General features: G+C 42.1%; 1 protein-coding gene across 3 annotated transcripts in view; it reads right to left on the bottom strand.

Annotated features, from left to right (window-relative positions):
• Positions 1–20,169, bottom strand: part of DOCK1 (dedicator of cytokinesis 1) — a 273,200-nt gene that overhangs the window by 183,400 nt on the left and 69,631 nt on the right. For all 3 annotated transcript variants that reach the window (XM_042863548.1, XM_042863546.1, XM_042863547.1), the window contains exons 24-27: positions 17,301–17,371; positions 16,343–16,449; positions 8,542–8,669; positions 5,693–5,788 (exon numbers count right to left, since the gene is read on the bottom strand). In XM_042863548.1, the coding sequence (XP_042719482.1) occupies positions 5,693–5,788; positions 8,542–8,669; positions 16,343–16,449; positions 17,301–17,371 (402 nt within the window). The remainder of the gene's footprint in view (positions 1–5,692; positions 5,789–8,541; positions 8,670–16,342; positions 16,450–17,300; positions 17,372–20,169) is intronic.

Below are 20,169 nucleotides of genomic sequence, written 5' to 3'. Positions count from 1 at the left end.
GAGGTGCGGCCTCACTAGGGCTGAATATAGGGGAACAAGTCATACAGAGTTACGTGGCAGCCTGCTTTACTGATTTGCTTTTGAGATTACACACCCTGCAGCATCACTGAGACAGGAATTCTTTAGTCCATAGGTGGTAGAAAAGGCCATGAGTAGCAGATGAGTTTGCACATACTACCAACTTGAAATGTTTTCTCTGAGCTCAACATCCAACCCGTAACTACAAGAAAATCTGAGGAAAAACACATACCTGTTTGCTGTGGGGAAAAGGTAAGAAAACAAAGTTAGAATGGGAACAGACATGCAGAAGATGCTAATGTCCACCTCAAAATGAATTTCAGCGTGCTTTACTGAAAAGGTCACTTTGTAGGAAGCCTCAAGAGGGCTACGAGTTCTTGTACATACATAAACAATATCCTGAAATGCTCTGAAAGGCAAAGGATCAAATGAGGTGACCGGACCCTGCGTACCAGGAAGGAAGTGCAATTGTTTCACGAGGAAGAAGTGTGTTTTGTGTATTTTATACCATTTTTAATTAAAGATACCAAACTGTCTATGAGGCAGCTCGCCTCACATGCTCTAGAAACCCACCCAGTTACTCCCAAACGAGAAAATCTGTTTTTTTTTTTCCCCTAAAACGAAATATCAAACGTGGCTATAACAAAAAGATACAACAATATTCAGCATTTCAAACTAATGGCAATCATTTACAGATTTCTATATGCTACCGCGCCATTTAATTAAAGAAATTAAATCAAGCATCTCTCAGCGGCAACCAGTTACAAATCGTTAGTGTCACCTCATCAGCAGCTTTCCCCATCACCCTGTTCTTCATGTCCTCACGTGCAGGGACTGACACAAAGCTCAGCTGCGGTTCTGCCTCGCTCAGAGCCCAGGGTTCCGTCTGCATGTCACACCACGGAGGAAATCTCACCGGTGGAACACGCGAGAGCTCCACAGGCAGGTTCTCACGGCGTGTCCTGGACACGGTCAGGCTATTTTCTTACAGAGTTGCAGATTTTTTACATTTTTTTTAAAAAAGGAAAAAGCCGACATACATCCGGTCTTGCTTCGACTTCCATACCGCGTCCTATGGTACCATACGATGTAATTTGTAATAAAATGTTTTTGCAAGTGTGTAAAAAGTATCATATTGTATTGCCTTTAGAACCGCTTAGGCTCAGCCTAGGTACCCAGAGAGAACCCTCATTCTTCAGAGCTTTTGTTCAATGTGACACGATGCTCTTTTCACCCTCGTGCAGAACACCTGAAACTCAGCTATGAGGCGATAGCAGAGAGAAATACATCCTCACTTTCAGTGTGGCACATGACACAGTTTTGCCATATTCACCACACACTGATTTGCTACATGCACTTCTCTCATATCACGCCGAAGCTAATTTTCAGTCAATAAATACTGCAGTGACTTTATATTGCTGTTTTCCAAGTCCGTATCATTTCCACTAAGCAGCAGTTCTTTGTTTTATAACTACTAGGAAACACTATTCATGTACGTATCACTTGTTTTCTTAAAGGAGGATTAAAAAAATCACTGTAAAAATAGTTTAACGATCAGGATAAACTGAGGAAGAATTGATGATTAAAACTGAAAAATCCTACCATCAGTACAAAGTGTTTGCTTTTTCTTGCTTCAGGTGCAAAACCGTCCGTGCTGGTCATCTCACTCAGCGTGTTAATGGTTCATCAGGTTCTTAAAAAGGGGACAGATTTGTTTCTCAGGAACACTTCCAACCCCAAGCCACTGAATGCCCCATTCCTTCACCCCTGCGTACTGCACACACCGCACATTGCTCCTGGAATCTGTTCACCAGATTGCCTCTAAAAGTTACTGTGCAATTCTGATCCTGTAGAAAGATGGAGACTGCATTATTTCAGCAGCCGTAACACAGAAGTGGGGCTTATTAAAGTCACTGGAGAGCTGGAAATGAGCTGCTGAGTGGCACAGGTGCGTGCAGTTGGTTCAGATAAGCACTGGCACTGCACAGCCCAGGCCCATCGGCTGCACTGCTGGTGTTACCATTCTAAAGCAGGAAAGCAGCTTAATGTCAGTGACAGAACAAAACCATTACCACCATCCTCTTTGGTTTTCATCATAGAATCCTTAGAGGTCTAAGGAGACCTGGGCAGCCTGTGCCAGTGGAACAGGTAGTGAAATAAGTTTGCAACACCATTTCAAATGTTTCCACAAGAAAAGGAAACATGCAATTCAATAAAATAAAAAAATTTACCCCCTAACAGCCTAGTGAAGAAAATGAAGTTTTCTGCTTAACACTTGGGAATGCCAAGCATTGTTATCTGTGAAGTTTGGGCTTAGAAAGATAATTTACATCCTCTAGCTTCAACTCATAAACAAGGTAAGCTTCAGAACACTCTCGTGACCATCAATAACTCAAATTTCACTTCTGGAAAAGCATCCCTGTCTTGAAAAGACAACAGACAGCATCCACCACTGTCTTCCATCCATTATTTCAGTCTTCCCTCCTCCCATCCGTGCTGTGCTCTGCTGTTTTACACTTCTTGCTCCCGTTTTGTCATCAGTTCCACTTCTTCCCTCTGCCCAGTGTCATTTCCACCCTGCAGAGATTCTCTCCCACCATATCTGAGCAGCACCTCTAAACCTTCCATTAACACCAGATGGCTGAAGTCTTTCACACTGAAACCTCTGCTTTCTGATCACTTTTGCGGCGACTCAGTTTTTGGTTTCACTGCATTCTTTTCCAAAATACGGCAGGATAGAGAAGCTCCATGGGAAATGCTCCACTCTACCCACTGCTAGAGCCACAAAGTCCCCTCCTGCCCGCTGCTCCTGTCACACAGCCCAAGGGAATTTAATGGCATTGGTGTCACAGTGGGCGTTCAGTTGGCTTTTCACCAGACACCCAACGATGTTCAGAGCTGCTCAGACACCCTCGCAGCAGCACAGCCACTTCTTACCCTCCAAGCTACATCTCTGCTCTAGCAAAATGAAACATGGCTTGTTCCACAACGTAAAAGGAACCACAGATTGCACTGCACTGCTCACCAAAGCCAAAGATTAGTTAAGAGAGGATCAGGAACTGTCGGAAGGGATAAGAGATTGTACAGGAGGCAAAATTCTGCTCCTTCTGATACCCGGGTCACTTCCAAGGCCAAAATTACCTTTTCAAATTCTAGCTGTTAGTAACCAGCTGTAGTTTTGATGAGAATTGTTAGCAGTTGTCTCTAGGTCTCACCTTTACTGGGAAAAACTTACACAGCAGCTCTGCTTCACTTAGCAGATCGAGCAGAATCACCCAAGTGAGACTTGCAGAAGAAAAACCGCACTCTGAAATAACAAGTACTAAAATGGCAATCTGACTTTTTCCATCTTGAAATCTATTTGATGTGCCAAGCGGGGAACAAACGCTGATTTCCAAGCCCGTAAATTCACTGCTTTCACTGAACCAACCTGTGCAAGCGGCCAGAAGCACGAAAACCTTTAAAAGCTTTGTACTAAATTCACATTGAAATACGGCAAGAGTTACCAAAATTCTCTCTCATTTTCTGAACCAATGAGGAATGCTGGTGAATCCTATGGAGAAACAAATCTCACCATGTTTCCATGTGGGTCCTCACAATGCTGTATGTGCCCACATCCCTGCCTACAGCACAGGACAGGATTTGGTCAAGTGGGAACTACAGCCCATTCATTTTTCCTCAACGTTTCTCCAAGGAAACTGACCTGGTAACAGCCAGATCAGTGTCAGACATATAAAACCCTATCTGAATGTTTTAATGGGGAGAAAACCACTGAAATTATGTGCATCTGTAATAGGCTCTAATTACACGTCCTCCTGCAACAGTAAATTCAGTATTCTTCTTACATTAGCACATCCAGCAACCTGAAGCTATGCTGAAGACTTCTGCTCACTAATGCTGAAGGACATCACACACAGCACATCCCCAGCCCCACTTGCTGGCACCCAGCGAGTAATTTAAAAGAGAACAATGTCTACAAAGCAAATGCCTTCAGTATTTACCCCTAGTGATCACACAGTTCAGGCATCCCACGAGCCACAGCAATGAGAATCAAATTCCAAATATGAACAGGACTGCTGCTCCCATGTGCCAGTGCTAATCAAAGCAGGACCCAAGCAGGTAGGTAGTTCTCTTCTAGAAGTAAACATCAGCTCCTCAGTTGAAGATGACATTGCTATTGCTTCAAGGTGAAAACATGCTGACTGCTGAACGCCAGTATTTACATAAGAAGCAAACTGCATACGTACCTGCCCTGATTTTACTACTTATGAAAAAGTTATTATTTCAACCATGCTTCTGTGATGTCACTCATCTTTAAACTCCTCCTTCCTTCTTCTCATCCTGAAGGAGCAACTCTCCAATATAAATTCTGAGTAAAGTAATTCTGGTAGTGATAAAAGAAAAGGCATAACTTCAACCCGACTCTAACCCAGGAAGGGTCAGGTTTCTGCTTGCTATTGGTTGCATTTAACTTTACCTCCTTCGTTGGCACCACAAAAATGAATTGCCAGTTGATCAGGGGGGATTATTGCAGCAAGACTGAATTTGAAGCTCAGTACTTTATGCAAATACCTGGGCCTGCTAATACTCATCACACAATTCCAGTGTGTGCTGACAGAGTGCCTGCGAGCTGCATTCATGATCACTGCCCCTATTTCTAATACAACTGTACTCAACTGAAGCATGCACAGGAGAAATTTCAAGTACTGTTTGTTAAAAGCAAAAGGAATAATCAGCATTCATCAACGTCCATCAAAGCAACAATAATTCACTTCCCATCTGTATGTCTTAAAAGACTGCAACTACTCCATAACTGGAGGAAGAAGTGCAAAGCCCTGTGTCCCAGTGCACACGGGCATTTTAAAGTCATCTGTTCTGCATGTTATTAGTTATTTCTGTGGTAATGCATAGAGGAAAACAAGGCATGAATGTTATGATTTTCTCCACTGTTACTACAAGCCCATCTGGCAACATTCTGTAAGGAAGACGGCTGCTTCTCACTGCCCCTTGCTCCAGCCATGCATCTGATGATCCAATGCCACTTATTTATGACAAAACCTACTACTGCAAATCAAAGTGATAGAAATGGAGGACGGGAGAAAAAAAGTTAGGGGAGGAAGAATAAAAGAACTAAACTTGCAGTATGATTTCAGATAGAAGCATCGCTGTGTACCAAGTAAATGAGACAGCAGTAGATAATAAGATGCAAAGCAGAAAAAGCACTTTGTCATAAAAAGTGAAACATCACTGCGTGCAATTACACAGAGAAACAAAATAGGAAAAGAAAAGGGAGATCAGAAGAAAGTGTGAATGGACGCCCACTGGACTAGCAGATAGGCGCTTTGTTTTTTTAAGGAACAGATCATGACCTGAAGCAGGCTTAATGACAGCAACAAATCAATGCAACACACTGAATCCGAGCAGCTGGCATGCAGAACACGAGGTCAGCCACTCAGACAGATGCAAACCCAGCCCAGCCTGACCAGAACTCTCCCTCTCCCCTTACATGCATTGTGCTACACACAAACTACAAGCCGATGCTCCACTGCTTACTGAACACACACAGTGACAGAAGGTTTTGATTGCTTCAGATCACTTGGGATTCAAATCCTATTACATTCTGGTTCACAAAGATGTGACAAAGGTATTTAAGTTTGCATCAGGAGACACTTACGATGAGCTCTGAATCCCGTCCCATGGAAATGACTGTTCTATTTACTGTCCTCAGAAGCTTTTCCATGATTATCTGGACATGTCGTTGTGTTGGCCCCTAAGGAAAAAGAATGAATTAGTTTGAACTCTGTACGCCAACAGAAAAGCAAACATTTGAGTTAAAACCACTTCTGCTGTGAAAGATAGATAAAACAGTACCTACTTCTATTGAGCAAAAGCAGAAAATTAATCCCTGCTGTTCTTATTTTTTTAAAGACCATGCAAAGTCTTATTAATATTTTATTAATAAATGTATTAGTAGCACTGCTGCAGTTCTCTAAATAGAAAGCAAGCCCATGGAAGCAATGACCAAGACATTTAGTTACCTGATTTTATTGTCTTCAGTCATTTTTCCCCTCATCAGAAGCACATTATCATGTCTAAGGAGCTATTACGTAAACTCTTAGCAAAAAAAGAACTAAGAAAACCAAAGGAAAACTTTAGGCAATGAATTTCAATTTCAGTCAATTACATCAAATTAATATTTCTGCATTACAAGTAACCTGCCATTATTTTTGGAAGAATTGAAAATAAAATATTTTGCACAACCAGTCTAGAAGAAAAAGGTCAGAAACCTCATGCAGAACACTGCCTATGGGAACTGAGGCCAAAAAACACATGACAAAAAACCACAGCAATGAGCATCACTCCCAGTCTAAACTTCATAAACAGGGATAGTTCTCATCAGACTGGATGACCTCCAAAGAGGTCTGTGAGATGGGAAGGTGCAAAGCTACAGCCAACACTTGGAAGCATAAAGTTACGTAAGTGAAGCTGCATCTTTCTGTTGCTTCTTGACTATTGTACAAACACTCTGATGATCCATTTTCTTTCTTGCCCTTGGAATCATAAAACCTGCATCTTATCATTTGACTATGCTTAATTGCCAAAGGCAGGCTTGCATACATGAAGAATGCATTTGCATATCCAAAGAGTGATCCATCAGCCCTCCATACACACACAAGTACTGCTCCAATGTGATTTTTCTTCCCGCTGCTGACAAATGTGTCTTTGGGATAGAGCTTATCGCTCTCTGGTACAAAGAGCACAGAATCACACAACTTCTCAGGTTGAAACAGACCTTAAAGATCATCGAGTCCAACCACAACCTAACCATGCTACCCTAACTAACAGCCCTCTGCTAAATCACGGCCCTGAGCACCACATCCAAACGGTTGTTGAACACATTCAGGGATGGTGACTCAACCACCTCCCTGGGCAGCCCATTCCAGTGCTATTCCTATTCCAGATGTTACTCCATCATCTTCTGAGACACGTGCATCTCAGCACCTTGCTCTAACTTTCAACCTTCCCTGATCTCAAAGATCCTCCTCCTCTCCACGTGCCTTGCACTTGTGTTGCTCCTGTCTATTTGTTGTTTTACTCTGTGTTCCTCCTTGCTTGCAATTTGCTTCCTTTCTCTGCTCCCTTCTCCATCAGCAGTCATGTGGGGCAGCTCTGGGCTCAACTCCAGAGATGGGAGGGCTGCAGGTTGCCTGCTGCCATGGGAAGAAAGGCAGTCAACACAGACAGACAGGAAGCAGCCAGGCTGTCAAAAACAAATCCCCTTTTGAAAATAACCTACTTTCTGAAGCACTCACACAGCGCTACTTCAAAAAAGAAATAAAATCAGTTTTTGTTTCGTTTTTTTGCTTCCCCAAAAACAGTCAAACAAGATACTAGATACTATGTGAGCAGGTGACCCCAGAGGTCCCTTCCAGCTGAAGGAGCTCATGCTTCTACACAAGGGCTGAAGATTCAGGCAGCAGCCTCAGCAGCCACAGCTTCTTTAAGACAGCATCAGCTGTCTTTATGACAGCAACATTTGCTTATTCATGCAAAGTCAGGAAAAGACAGAAGAAAAAAAAGACAGTTATGCAAGCTGCACATCTGCACGCCTGCCCAGAGCACTCACAGGTTTGCAGGTGCAGCTGCCTGACATCTCATAGAATCACAGAATGGTCTGAGTTGAAAAGGAGCACAGTGCTCATCCAGTTCCAACCCCTGCTGTATGCAGGTCACCAACCAGCAGCCCAGGCTGCCCAGAGCCACATCCAGCCTGGCCTTGAATGCCTGCAGGGATGGGGCATCCACAGCCTCCTTGGGCAACCTGTTCCAGTGCCTCACCACCCTCTGGCTGAAAAACATCCACCTAGTATCTAATCTAAACCTCCCCTATCTCAGTTTAAGACTGCTGCCATTTCTGTAAGACCACTACATCAGCTGTAGCACTCATGCAGAAGCAGTCACCTACCCACAGAATAACCAAACACCTCAGCTGGAAGGGATGCACAAGGATCATCGAGTGCTAAGCCAGGTTATTTCTTACTAAAGTGTAGAATACTACTACGTAAGTTTAAACAGCACTTTAAGTTAAATAAGTCTGCTAAATCCATGAAACTACATGTTCATGTATATGCACCTTCAGGGCCACCTCCAGTATCATTCAAACCTGCATTTCCCAAAAGGCTTGGCTGGGTGGGAATTTCAAGTACTTCCCACCAGGCAGAGGCTAAGAATTGCATAAGAAAGAGGTTTATCTCTCAATCTTATGTATCCTCCTCACTAACCAGCATCTGTAGAAGTGTTCTTAGACTGCAGTGGTGATTGGAGTTGCCTCAGAAACAATACAAAACATCACAAGATGTCAGGGAAAACATCCTTGTCATTGTACACCTAAAAAAAAGCCTTAAAAGAGATTGGTAAGGAAACAGAAAAGAATTTAAGTCATCAGGAGTTACCTGCTGAATCAGTTCTGCTAAGGTTCATTTCTTTTAAATGCTAATCTTCACAGAAACATGAGATACTAACCACATCTTTCTTGTAAAGCACTTCCAGGATGTTACTCAGCAACTGGCAACAAGCCTCCAAATCTTCTTGTCTTTCCAAGTGATACTTGAGCTGATCTGTCATTGTTGGCAGCAAGATTTCCCTGCAGTCTGCACACAAGACATAAGATCACATACAAAGCAGTAAATAAATGCACAGTATTACCTATACAGCCAACCTGCTCCAATGATTGCTTAAGACAAAAAAAGAAAAAAAGGAAGAAGATATTTCAGCTGCATTTCAATCCAAACCATAAAAACCTGGAAAAAAAAAATATATAAGCAAATGAAAGTTAAGCTAAAAAGGCTCAGACAAAATGCTGCCTTCCTATTTTCTGCCCCAGCTGAGCAAAGTGCTTGAGCAGTCTCGTGGCCTTTAACCACCCATGCTTAAAAACAAGCTACCCAGACTTACAAAACACCACACAACACTTCATACATCTGATGAAAGTATAACCTGCCAAGCGTCTTAGTGCACATAGGGAGAACACTGGGACGTTGAGTTTGCATGCTCTTAAGGAGAGACTGCACAGCCCACTATCAGCTTCCTGCATGGTTGTATCAAGCATATATTTTTCATGCTCAAAGGAGAAAGGATGAAGCTAAAACCCTGCTTCAACTCCCTCCACCCCCAGCCCAGTACTTCCATGCCCAAAGGAGGGGAACCAGTTACTCCTGGAGCAACTGCCACGAGCCCATCCCTGCAGTGAGCTACCCCACAGGAAGGACAGAATTCTGGTCTCACACACTTCTTCACAATGGGGAAAAATAATCATCAATGGGAGAAAAAAAAATAAGAGAAACGCGCTACAGTGCAGCACAGAGAGCACTTCAGCTCAAGATGTTAGAGAGGAACTCAAACAGCAACATCTTTATCCTGCCTTGTAGGCTCGTGCTTGTGGAATGAGAACGAATGGAGTACAAGCACACCCAGCTTCAGCAGTCCAAGAGAAATATCCTTCAGTCTCAAGTGACTGCTGCACGTAGGTGTTCACTTAGGATGCACAAGTGGGCTCTCATTCTAAGGAAGAACACTTTCAAGAGTCAGTTTCTTCAGCGTGGAACTTTTTCATCTAATTACTTCTCAGTCATTTAACCACCAGCTTCATAACTCAAAAAAAAGAGTAAAACCACGGTGTGTTGGTTGAATTTTTCCCTCAAGAAACACGCAATGTATTTACATTGAGAAATCCATCTAGCCACAGCATCACATCCTCTCATATTCATTTCCATTATGACTTACCCATTAAGGAGAAGAAAACTGGATTACAAGAGGAACAAATCTAATTTTGGAGAAATACCATCATCATCATCAGCTTCCATTATGTTTACAGATATATTATTCATAAATCTGTACAGATATTAAAAGCAAGGAGGTGGTGACCTCTGTGGCTAAACAGAACTGACCCAAACAGCACTGGGAACTGAGATAAACCTAAGATTCTACCTTATTCTGGTGGCTAAAGGCACAAAAGCACAACAAAGGGCACTGAATGAGCTTATTTACCAGCATGTTTATTAATTACTGATCGACAGCTGCTTACACAAACATGAAGTCTCTAAACCACCCTAATAAGGCAGACAATGCAATGCATGCATTTGGAGCAACAGGTTGCTGTCACTTACTTCAGCTATGCAACCTTAGCTGAAGAACAGCATCTCTTTCAATTTAAGGGGATGCTGAAGTTCCAGCACTGCAAAGAGTTCTTCTGACTGATGATGGTGACTCGCCATCAGCGTGCTGGAATCATCCCTGTTTTGTATTTGCTTTAAACTTCTGCCTTGGATGGAAGTTGCTGCAGCCCTTGACCATTCCCTCCCAGCCCAAAGCCATTCTCTTGTTTCAGTACCTGAGCCACTCTTACAAAATCACCAGACAGACTCAGAAAGAAGCAAAGGCAGATTTATCCTGCCCATAGCAGGAGAGTTGCAACTAAACATCTCTAAGACCCCCTCCAACCTAAGCCATTCTGTGATTAATTCTATGACTCTAAGAAAAAGCCAAGAACACAGTGGTGTAGCACACTCCTTCCACCAAACAAGGGAAAGACAAAGTTCTGCCACCCAGTTGCTAAATGTCTCAGCAAAGCCATGCTAATGGGGCTTTGTAAAGCCTACAGCGTGAATCAACATTCAATAACTTACTACTGCCAATAATTAAGACATTCGTGTTCCTGCTAAGCCCCGCAAATAGAGAACGGTCAAAGATCAACTTCATATCCGCAAGCATCCAGAAGGCAAAAATTATAGCTACATCACCTCTGGGATGGATTGCCTGGAATGCACATTGATTAATAGAGCAGGTGATCAGGCTGAATTTCTGAGAAAGGAAAAACTGATTGATTCGTCAGAGCACTTTGTTGGGAATCATGCAGCCTGTGCTTCTCCTGGAAGATCTGACAGGGCTCCTCAAGCAGCACCTCCTGGCTCTGCCGTCCTACACACCGACTGCCAAACATCTGCTGTTCTGTCTGTAGCTGCTGCAGAACATGGGAGGATAAAACACAGTGAAGGTGTCCTGACTACTTGGTCACCTAATAAAACAAGTCAGATTCTTCTCAGATTAAGAAAAATAAACACCCAAGAGATGTGTAAAGCACCAAGACTTTGGTGCTTCCTCAAGTTTACTTGGCCCTCTGGCTACTACTGGAAGCCTTATGCCAAAGAAGAAATAGTAATGTAGAGATGGCTTTGCAATAAGCCAAAAGGAATAAATACTGCCAGTTAGAAAGACAAAGGCGACGGCTAAAATCAGATGGGTGCTTTATGACAGTCATCATCTGATCGAAACCAAATCCTTTTTGTGTACTGAATGACTTTCATGGGCTTGTCCTTCTCTGACAGCTGTTCAAGGCCAACTTTGAGACACTGGTGAGCCAAGGGAGGACCCTCACTGCCTCCCATCACACAGCCCCATCCCACTGTCCCCACTGCTCCATCACACCACAGATTTAGCTTCCTTCTGAGCCAAAGCAGCAGAGGGAACTCACCACCACACAATTCTATTTCTGCGTGTGCACTTACAGGTAAATATCTCCACAAACCTACTACTCGGTAATTCGCTCTGCACTGAGACAAGACTTTAAGAACCTCCTTTGCCATAAACTACTTTGAAAAACACCGTGTGGATCAACTACCTCGTGATTATTTACAAGCAGAGCAGAGGAGAAGTTAACCTTCCCCACCCTGCCGGTCACAAACACCTCCTGGCACTGATTAATGGCAAGGCCAGAGATATCCAGAGCCTACGGCATCAGTCTCCTGCTCAAAAGCCAGCTGTGAAGATAGCTCACAAGTATGATACACAATGATTACAGACAACAGTAATTCGACATCTGTTCATTCTCTGCTGCACAAGTCCAACCCCCAGTGATTAATGACACAGGAGCATGCAGCGAGAATAAAATATTAATCTTTATAAAAGGATGCTCGGGAGGCATCATCAACTTAGGAGCATCCAAGCAAAGCTCCAGCGAAACACTGACGTGGGAGCTCTGCTGAAGCTAAATACACACGATAAATTTTTGTCAATATAAAATATTTCATTTAGAGGGATGCTGATAAATGTATTTCTTTGCTTTATGACTCATTTAGTTTTCATGGGCAAAAAAAACCCCTCTGCTCAATAACCATGCTTCCACTATACAGCGTGGAGTGAAAAACTGTAAGTGTAGTCATAATTAAAGGACTTTTACAAATGCTAGATGCTCTCCACTAATATTTAACAGCCAAACAACTTCCTAATGGAGAAATCTCTCTATTTCCTGGCTATTTAATACAGCAGCCACACAGCTCACTTGGCAATTAGCTGCAAGTCATTTGTAAAACAAAGCAATTGAGAATACAAACATCTCTACAGGACAGAACAAATCAGATAAATCATTATTTACACAAAACCAAAAGTTTGACATTTCCAAGGATGAGACACTTCATTAAGCTGCAAACTAACTAGTTGCACATCTAGAACAGAGAACCTGCATTCAGTTGTTAGGAAACTTCTGTGATTCAGCTTATACATTCACACATAAGTTTTAAACATACATTTGTTTACTATGAGAGTGGTGAGGTGCTGGAACAGTTGCCCAGAGAGGCTGTGATGCCCTGTCCATCCCTGGAGGTGTTCAAGGCCAGGTTGGATGGGGCCCTGGGCAGCCTGGGCTGGTGTTAAATGTGGAGGTTGGTGGCCCCGCATGTGGCAGGGGGTTGGAGATTCACGATCCTTGAGATCCCTTCCAACCCTGGCCATTCTGTGATTCTGTGTGATTCTGTGATACACAGAAGACATTTACAATGTTCTGTTTCACATGCTGCTCTGAGGAAACTTATCTTTTGTGGGATATTTGAACATTTTTTGAGCACAGACAAGAGAAGCATGAAGGTCTGATAGATTTAGTCTGTACAGAGAACTGGCTTCTACCTGTCGGCCTCCGTAAGCAAGCACAAGCTTGGAAAGATTACATTCCTTGTTGCCATGTGGCCCTTATTCCTTTATCAAATACACACACAAATAGATAAATAAATGCTCCTTGAAGGCACCTGGCTCTTATTCAGTTCAATTACTTACAAATAAACACACGCTTTCTCTTTCTGTTTAACAGTGCTTTGACTGCATAGTCACATACTGATTTCTCTTCTTCCCTCTGAGTAAAAGGCCTCCATTATGAACCACTGTTAGGACAACAGCAGCAAAATATCAAGAGTGCACAGGATATTCCTGTCAAGGCTGAAGTCTTAACAAAAGTAAACACAAGGTTCGCAAAGGAGATGCATTACCTTGAATTTCAGAATGGAACAAATATATGACACACAATGTAACCAGAAAGCAATTGAACAAGTCTTTCAATAGGATCTGCAATAGAGTTTTAAAAGACATACAAAGCACAATGCCACACTGTATTCTCATCCAAGATCCCAAGCTCTTCAGCTTTCAGCAAGTCCACCACCAGCACTCCACACCTTTACAGCAGAACTCCTTGCAAAGCATTTCACACACACCCCTCACCCCTGCGTCCTTCAAGCTTCACAAATTCTTGTATTTTCAATTTTAATTCTTGAGACACAACAAATAAATCTTCCTCGGCTCTCAGGGCACAGATCAGGGCACTCTCTCAAAGAAAAAGAAATTCACTGATGAAATGCTGTTTGATTTTCAGGATGTCTTCGAGCTTTCCTGCAGGTCCACAGTCTTGTACCACTTACTGCTTTTAGACAAGAAAAACTCATTTCTGTGATGTGGTACAGCACCAGACTGGTACTTACATGAAAATAATGGCTATTAGTTTAAAATGTTTGAATAAATGAGAAGCAGGAGAGGCAGCAGAACTGCATTTTTAGTAATAAGAACTCAAACCCAAAGAGCAAGGAGAGTCTAGATTTAACCACTGTGGCTATTCACTCAATTTATTTTCAAGTGTTTATGAAAGGTTTCTGGTGTACAATCCACTCTCCAGGTGTAAGCATTATACAGAATTATCTGTGGCACAAGGAGCATTTAAGATAATGCTTTGTTTATTGATTCAGGAGACTACACGAGGCCATGCAGAAGTGCACGGGAGGATGGGCAGCACACAGACATACACTGCCAGGTGTGGAACAGCCCCACATCCCCATGTCACACCTCATCTCAAAACTGCAGCTAGGGTGAAACAAGCACCCAATGCTGGGATGCATGCAGCAGTCTGGGCAGCACTGCTGGTACACGTGCCTTGAATCTCCATCACACTTCAGCTGCAGTACATCAGACTGAGGGCATTCTTAACTCAGGTGACATGAAAGCCTCCAGGAACAAGCCTCACTGTAAGACCCAAAAGCCATTCAGAAGTGCTGTTCCATCAGTAAGACCAGACTGGGTTCAGATGAAATACCCTGCTATAACAGCTGAATCATCCACCTTCCTTAGGAGCTCTACCAGCTATTCATGTTGGACAACACCATTCCCTGCAGATGGCTGAGCTTGAGAGCTACAACAAACCAGCATACACAAATTCTCTTCTTCATTGACTTCCCTCTGAGAAGAACTTAATTTTCACAGAGTAACACAATAAAAACACGATATGACACTACAGCTTCCCTCAGAAGCGCTTCTGATCATTGCTTTTTACCTATGTTATCTCGATTTTCTCCTATCCAGAATGGTCAGGTGTAACATCTCACATCACTGACTTTGGCCTTGAAGATTTTACATTCTAAAAAGTGCTAGAAATAAGAAAATCTACTACAACAAGCTGAGAATGAATGACAGAAACGATGCACATTTCATAGTAACCCTTGATGCAGGCATCAGGAAGAACAAACGTTAAAACGCTGTTGGAGAGATGCACCATTTCACGCAACGCCAGCAATTCCATCTGCTTTCTGCCTTATTACCCTTGCAATTCAAAACAGATACAGTTGTGTCACTCTTTTGTTGGGGCAAATGAGGGGAACAGATCTAAGAAGCAAAGATCAAGCTGCAATGCATATGGAGCCGCTGGTGCAGGTGTGGTGATACTGCCATCAGCATTTTCTACATAGCTGTAGAAAATATACCTGCAACTTATGTGCTACAAATCCCACTTTATCAAGAATGGGAAAGTACTGAGTGGTTCCTCATGGAAAACCTCTTTCTTGAAAGGTCTGGAGGCTCTAGGATCTACAACAGTCCTAACTCTCAGTAAACATCCTTTAAATTATGAGGGAAAAATGTACGTGTATTGTGCTGTCCCAATAATTTTACATGTACTTACTACAAATCTATTTGGAGAATAAACTTACTGCAAAGTCAGTCTGAACAGCAGGTAAAAATAAAACAAAGCTTGTTCCTTGAGTATCATTCTCCACCGCTACTAGAGCGGAAAGAAAGGGCAACAGTTAGGACTTATTTCCACAGATGTTAGCAGATCCATGCAATACCCTATCTCCTAGCAATGCTGCTGAATTTGCACCAGGGGCCAAAGCAGAATGCTTTGTGAATTTAGGGAAGCACACATTGGGTTGACTTATACATGCCCTTTTTTTACAAACTAATGGTAAGAAGATAAAACTATAAGATCCAGCAAGAGTTACACAGCTCTGGTTAGATCCTATGGGGGATACAACCTGGCTGCACAAAGCCAACCCACCAATATACATATATATATTTTTTATTTTTTTAATTGCATCACCAGCAATTCTGATCCACGGAAGAGTCCTTCCACATTTCCTTTATGGTTGAACCATTGTCTATTTGCTCCTTCATTAGCTCCTTCTGACAGTACAAAAACACTTAGTTTAGGGTAGTTTAACCTGCAGTCATCTAGAAAAGAATAAAATGCTTCACTGCAAACGAAGAACTCTAAGACACCAGTTGAAGTTACCTTCCACAATGTAAAAGGAGAGGAAGAGAAAGCATGGACTAAGGGTTTGCGTTGCTTTACTTCTGCTGAGGTTGAGCTTGCAGAGGAAGAAAAATGCTTCAGAAAGGATGGACATTGAGAACAGCCATTGTTTCTTCACTGAGCACAAAGCTGAATTAACAGATTTTGATAAAATAAACACAGTTACAGTTATAATACACGCCGGTAACACTGGATGCTTTGTGCCCTCTTAAATGAAAAATTACAAGTATTTGCTTTCACTTCTTTACGATCTCTAACCTGCAGTAAATGTCAATTAGCATTCCCTCACCTCAAATCTTCTCATCCTGCTAACAGAACAACCTTAATTGGTTCAACCTGCGCTGCATTTGGCAGCAGGGACAGAACTTCCACCAGCAGAAGTCTGGAGGCAACGAGTGACGTGACAAGAGTGACAGCGCTGCTGCTTACCGTGCTGTGTGAAGAGGTCACTGTGAACGATTTCGATCAAGCAGTAGAGCTTCTGAATGGTCAGCCGGCTGACGGGAACGTTGAGGATGAATTCAGTAAACAGTTTGCTGGGTAGAGAGGGACAAGGGAAAATACAGCAAACTCTCCCAACAATACGTAAAACAAAGCAAGCAAGACAACTAGACAGTACAAAACCACACAGACAACTGCACACCTCATGACAAACTTTTTTTTTCTTTAATCCCAAACAATGAAATTTTAAGTTTCAAAGACGATTCACATTTCTCTGATATTCCTCTGTTTACTTTTTTCACCTTCTCCCTCTCCCTTTCACCTCAGTTTTATACTGTTTTCCCGTGTTTCGTTTCAGGTTCTGTATTTCAAGTTTCAGCTGTCTGTGCTATTGCCTCTTCAATCATCATAGATTTGTTTTCCCTATTGTCGTTTTGTTCCAAAACAATTTTCTATTACAGGAATGCCCTAAATTGTAAATAGAAAAGCATATTTATAAGCTACTGAAATGGCCCTCCATAAATAAGGCTCAGTGAACAAAAGCAGAGTTATTATTTACATCAAGTTTGTAATTCAAACAGCGATGCATCAAGCTTACAGTTTGAGTGTTTTGTTGTCAGTTACTGACTGATAATTCTTGATGTCTCATTATATGACTTCAGTAAGCAGGACTGCAAAATTTTTCAAGACATGTCAAACCTCAGTGCCACACATTACAACAAATAGGGAATCTGCAAAGCCCAGCAACTGCTTGTAGAAGAAAGGGGATAAAACATCTCAGGCCATCAGATTTCATTGCCTCCATGCTTCAAGCCAGAAGATATACTGATAAATCAATGCATTAAGAACTACACTTCTATATATATACTTTTATATATATATATAATATGTAGTATTATACAAACTAGTCCAACAAAGTGCACAATACACTCAATTATTTACTTACCTAAGTTCTTTTGGATCAAATACTAATTTCACGTCATTGACAATAGCTGGCAAGTATTTAAGAGCTGCTCCCTGGAAAAAGAAGAGAAAAGGAAGACTGAAATTCATGCCTCCTTCAATCAGATGGGAAGACAGCAAGAAGAGAATCATATGTGTGTAATTGCTTTGGCTTAACTACAGCCTGTGCCTTCAGCTGAGCCTCTCAGCCTGTTCTTCCAGAGATAAGTCGCTCAACCTTAAAACTCTAGGAAAATGAATGTTGGGACTGAATAAGCCTAGAAGAGGGAAGGAGCAAGAGAAGAGATGGGAAGACTGATAGCTTACATCAAAACTGGAGATGGATGAGATCTTAACAGCCCAATAAGGAAACCCCTCAGCATGCTGGGACTCAGCATTTGTGTTACATTTCCTTCATTGCATCTCCCCATCCTCTATGGAGCTGGACATCCTTCCCAATAGCAATGTCGTATTTGCTTGGGTTTTACTTTCCTTCCAGCACTTAAAAATCAAACAAAACCATGTCACTGCCATTCTTCCCTTCTTTGCCACCACTAATGAATCTGGAGGTCTTTAAATCCCCCTTGATCTCGCAGTAGTCCCTCCATCTCTCGTAAGACAAGTCCTACCAACACAGATAGTAAATATTTTCACTATTCACAGTCATTCCAACCCATTTTGTTTTAGGATTTTTTCTAAAAAAAAAAAAAAAAAAAAAAGCCAGTAGTTAATAACTTATTTCTATTGCAAACATCCTCTTAAATCCATCGAGAGCCAAAACCTAGTCAGGAAAAATTACAGCCCACCAATGGAACACAACCACAGCAGAACACAGCCGTGGTTAGACAGCAGTAAAATGCCCTCCAGTAACACCAGAGCCAAAACTCGTGTCGTCTAAACAATAATTAACAAAGTTTTTGCTTCACTTGCAAATTATTTCATTTCATTTCCTGATTTTTGGCTTTAGCCCTAACAGCTTATCCACATGCTCTATTCTAACCAAGGCTCCCCAGCTCTCGCCTCCTCGAGCGCCAGGCCAGAAAGAAACACAGTAATTCCAATACGACCCACAACTGCCAGACTGACTTCACTTTGCTCTGCATCTTACTGATAACATCAAAGAGTGATTGCAGATATGTTGTGGCCACAAAAGGGGGAATGATTAATTCCTCATCAGGCATTTCTGTGCTTACTGCTTAGCATTTGCAGGTTCCATCCATGACAGCCCCATGCAATCCCTATCCTTTTGCATTAGGAAGAAAAGCCTTTGTGCATTTCTCTACCAATTCTTTCGTACCCTCAAGGATGTGACACAATTATGGTATGTAACTCCAAGGTCAGACAGATGCAAGAAACAGAATTCTTCTGTTTAATCAACAGTTCTTAATAGTAGGAAGAAGAGTACATGCAAACAACTTGAGGAATACTGACCCATAGATACACACCAAGCTTATTTTCAAACTACTACACTTTTCTGCTGTAACATTAGTCATTTTAAACCAAATTATACTGTCCTTGCATGCAGCAGGTCAACTGATCACAGTCACAAAGGCCAGCTCAGTCCCAGCTGTTCAGCAAAAGGGGAAAAACTGTTTAGAGCCCACTATCAATCAAATATTTTAATCGTCTTTCCAACTGAAAATATGAACAAGTACCATTAATGATTAATAGGTACTATTTAAGAGTGAAGTTCAGGTATATTATACAGTATAATTGTTTTAATTAAACCATTTGCATATCTTTAAATAAGATTAGAAAGAGGTATCACTGATACAAAATGTCATCTCTTGAATAATGTATGAAGCAGTTGTTCATTTACGTATTTCCCAATAAAAACAACGCAGACTGAAATGATTTTAGTTAGATGGGTAAAGCAGGCCCATACCCACATCCAGAATGAACCCGAAACACACGGACAGGCAACCTTCTCCCTTTGGAAACAAAGCACTGCCAGGTTCCTTAGGAATTTCTAGACCTTGCTCTTCCAAAACGTGGCACATGTTCCACATGGCTGCAGGTGAGCCCAGAACGTGGCCCTGGCAATGGCAGACATCCTGGAGGAAAGCACCTGGTGGTGGCAGCTACACAAAATTCTGGGTAAAATACTGCATTATGTAAACTTCAGCGTGCTCTGCAATCATCTGCTGATCAGCTCATGGCTTCTTCTGAAAGGTGAACATACAAATTTGCTTTCCACTCGGCATTCGTTGTCCAAGACGTACTGCTGACAGGGCAAAAAAAATTACAGACTGAAGATTTTATGGCCCATGCTCAATTGCATCCTCAAATTCAGTTCATCAACCAGGACCGGGTCACCACCCAGCACTGCCCACCAACGTGTGCTTAAATAAGAGCTGATGCAACCTTGTTTTTACTTCTCATCAAAGGAATGCAGTGGGTGGGTTTGTTTTCAACCAGCAGGAGCATTCACAGAAAAAGTGGATTGAGGATAAAAAAGATTTGAATTCATAAAGCACCAGAGTGCATCTACAGAACAATTTCTTCACGAGAGGATGACGTCTGTCACACATTGTCCCAGGTGACAAACAAGGGACATGCTTCAATGCTTGCTGACCGGTTTTACATGAGCAAAGAACAAACGTGCCATAGGTTGGACACACATTTCAAAACGTACCCCATTCCAATTCACAGCCCATTTAAACTGCAGAGCTTGATTGTCAAACACTTCCACGTATGCTTAAAGGACTACTTACACGCTCAGAAATCAAGCTCATAACTGTAATTATGCAAATAGTCCCATTATGTACAGGCTTATGTGTTTTGATGGATGAGGACTCTAATGACCAGTTATAAAGCGCAGCCATCGCTCTGTTTTTATTTGCTTATCATTCAAATGCATGTAGCAATAAATG

Source organism: Lagopus leucura, unplaced genomic scaffold (assembly GCF_019238085.1).
Source record: "Lagopus leucura isolate 7727_CA_CO unplaced genomic scaffold, USGS_WTPT01 Super-Scaffold_741, whole genome shotgun sequence".
Lineage (NCBI taxonomy): Eukaryota > Metazoa > Chordata > Aves > Galliformes > Phasianidae > Lagopus > Lagopus leucura.
This window is presented reverse-complemented; position numbering and strand designations above follow the sequence as displayed.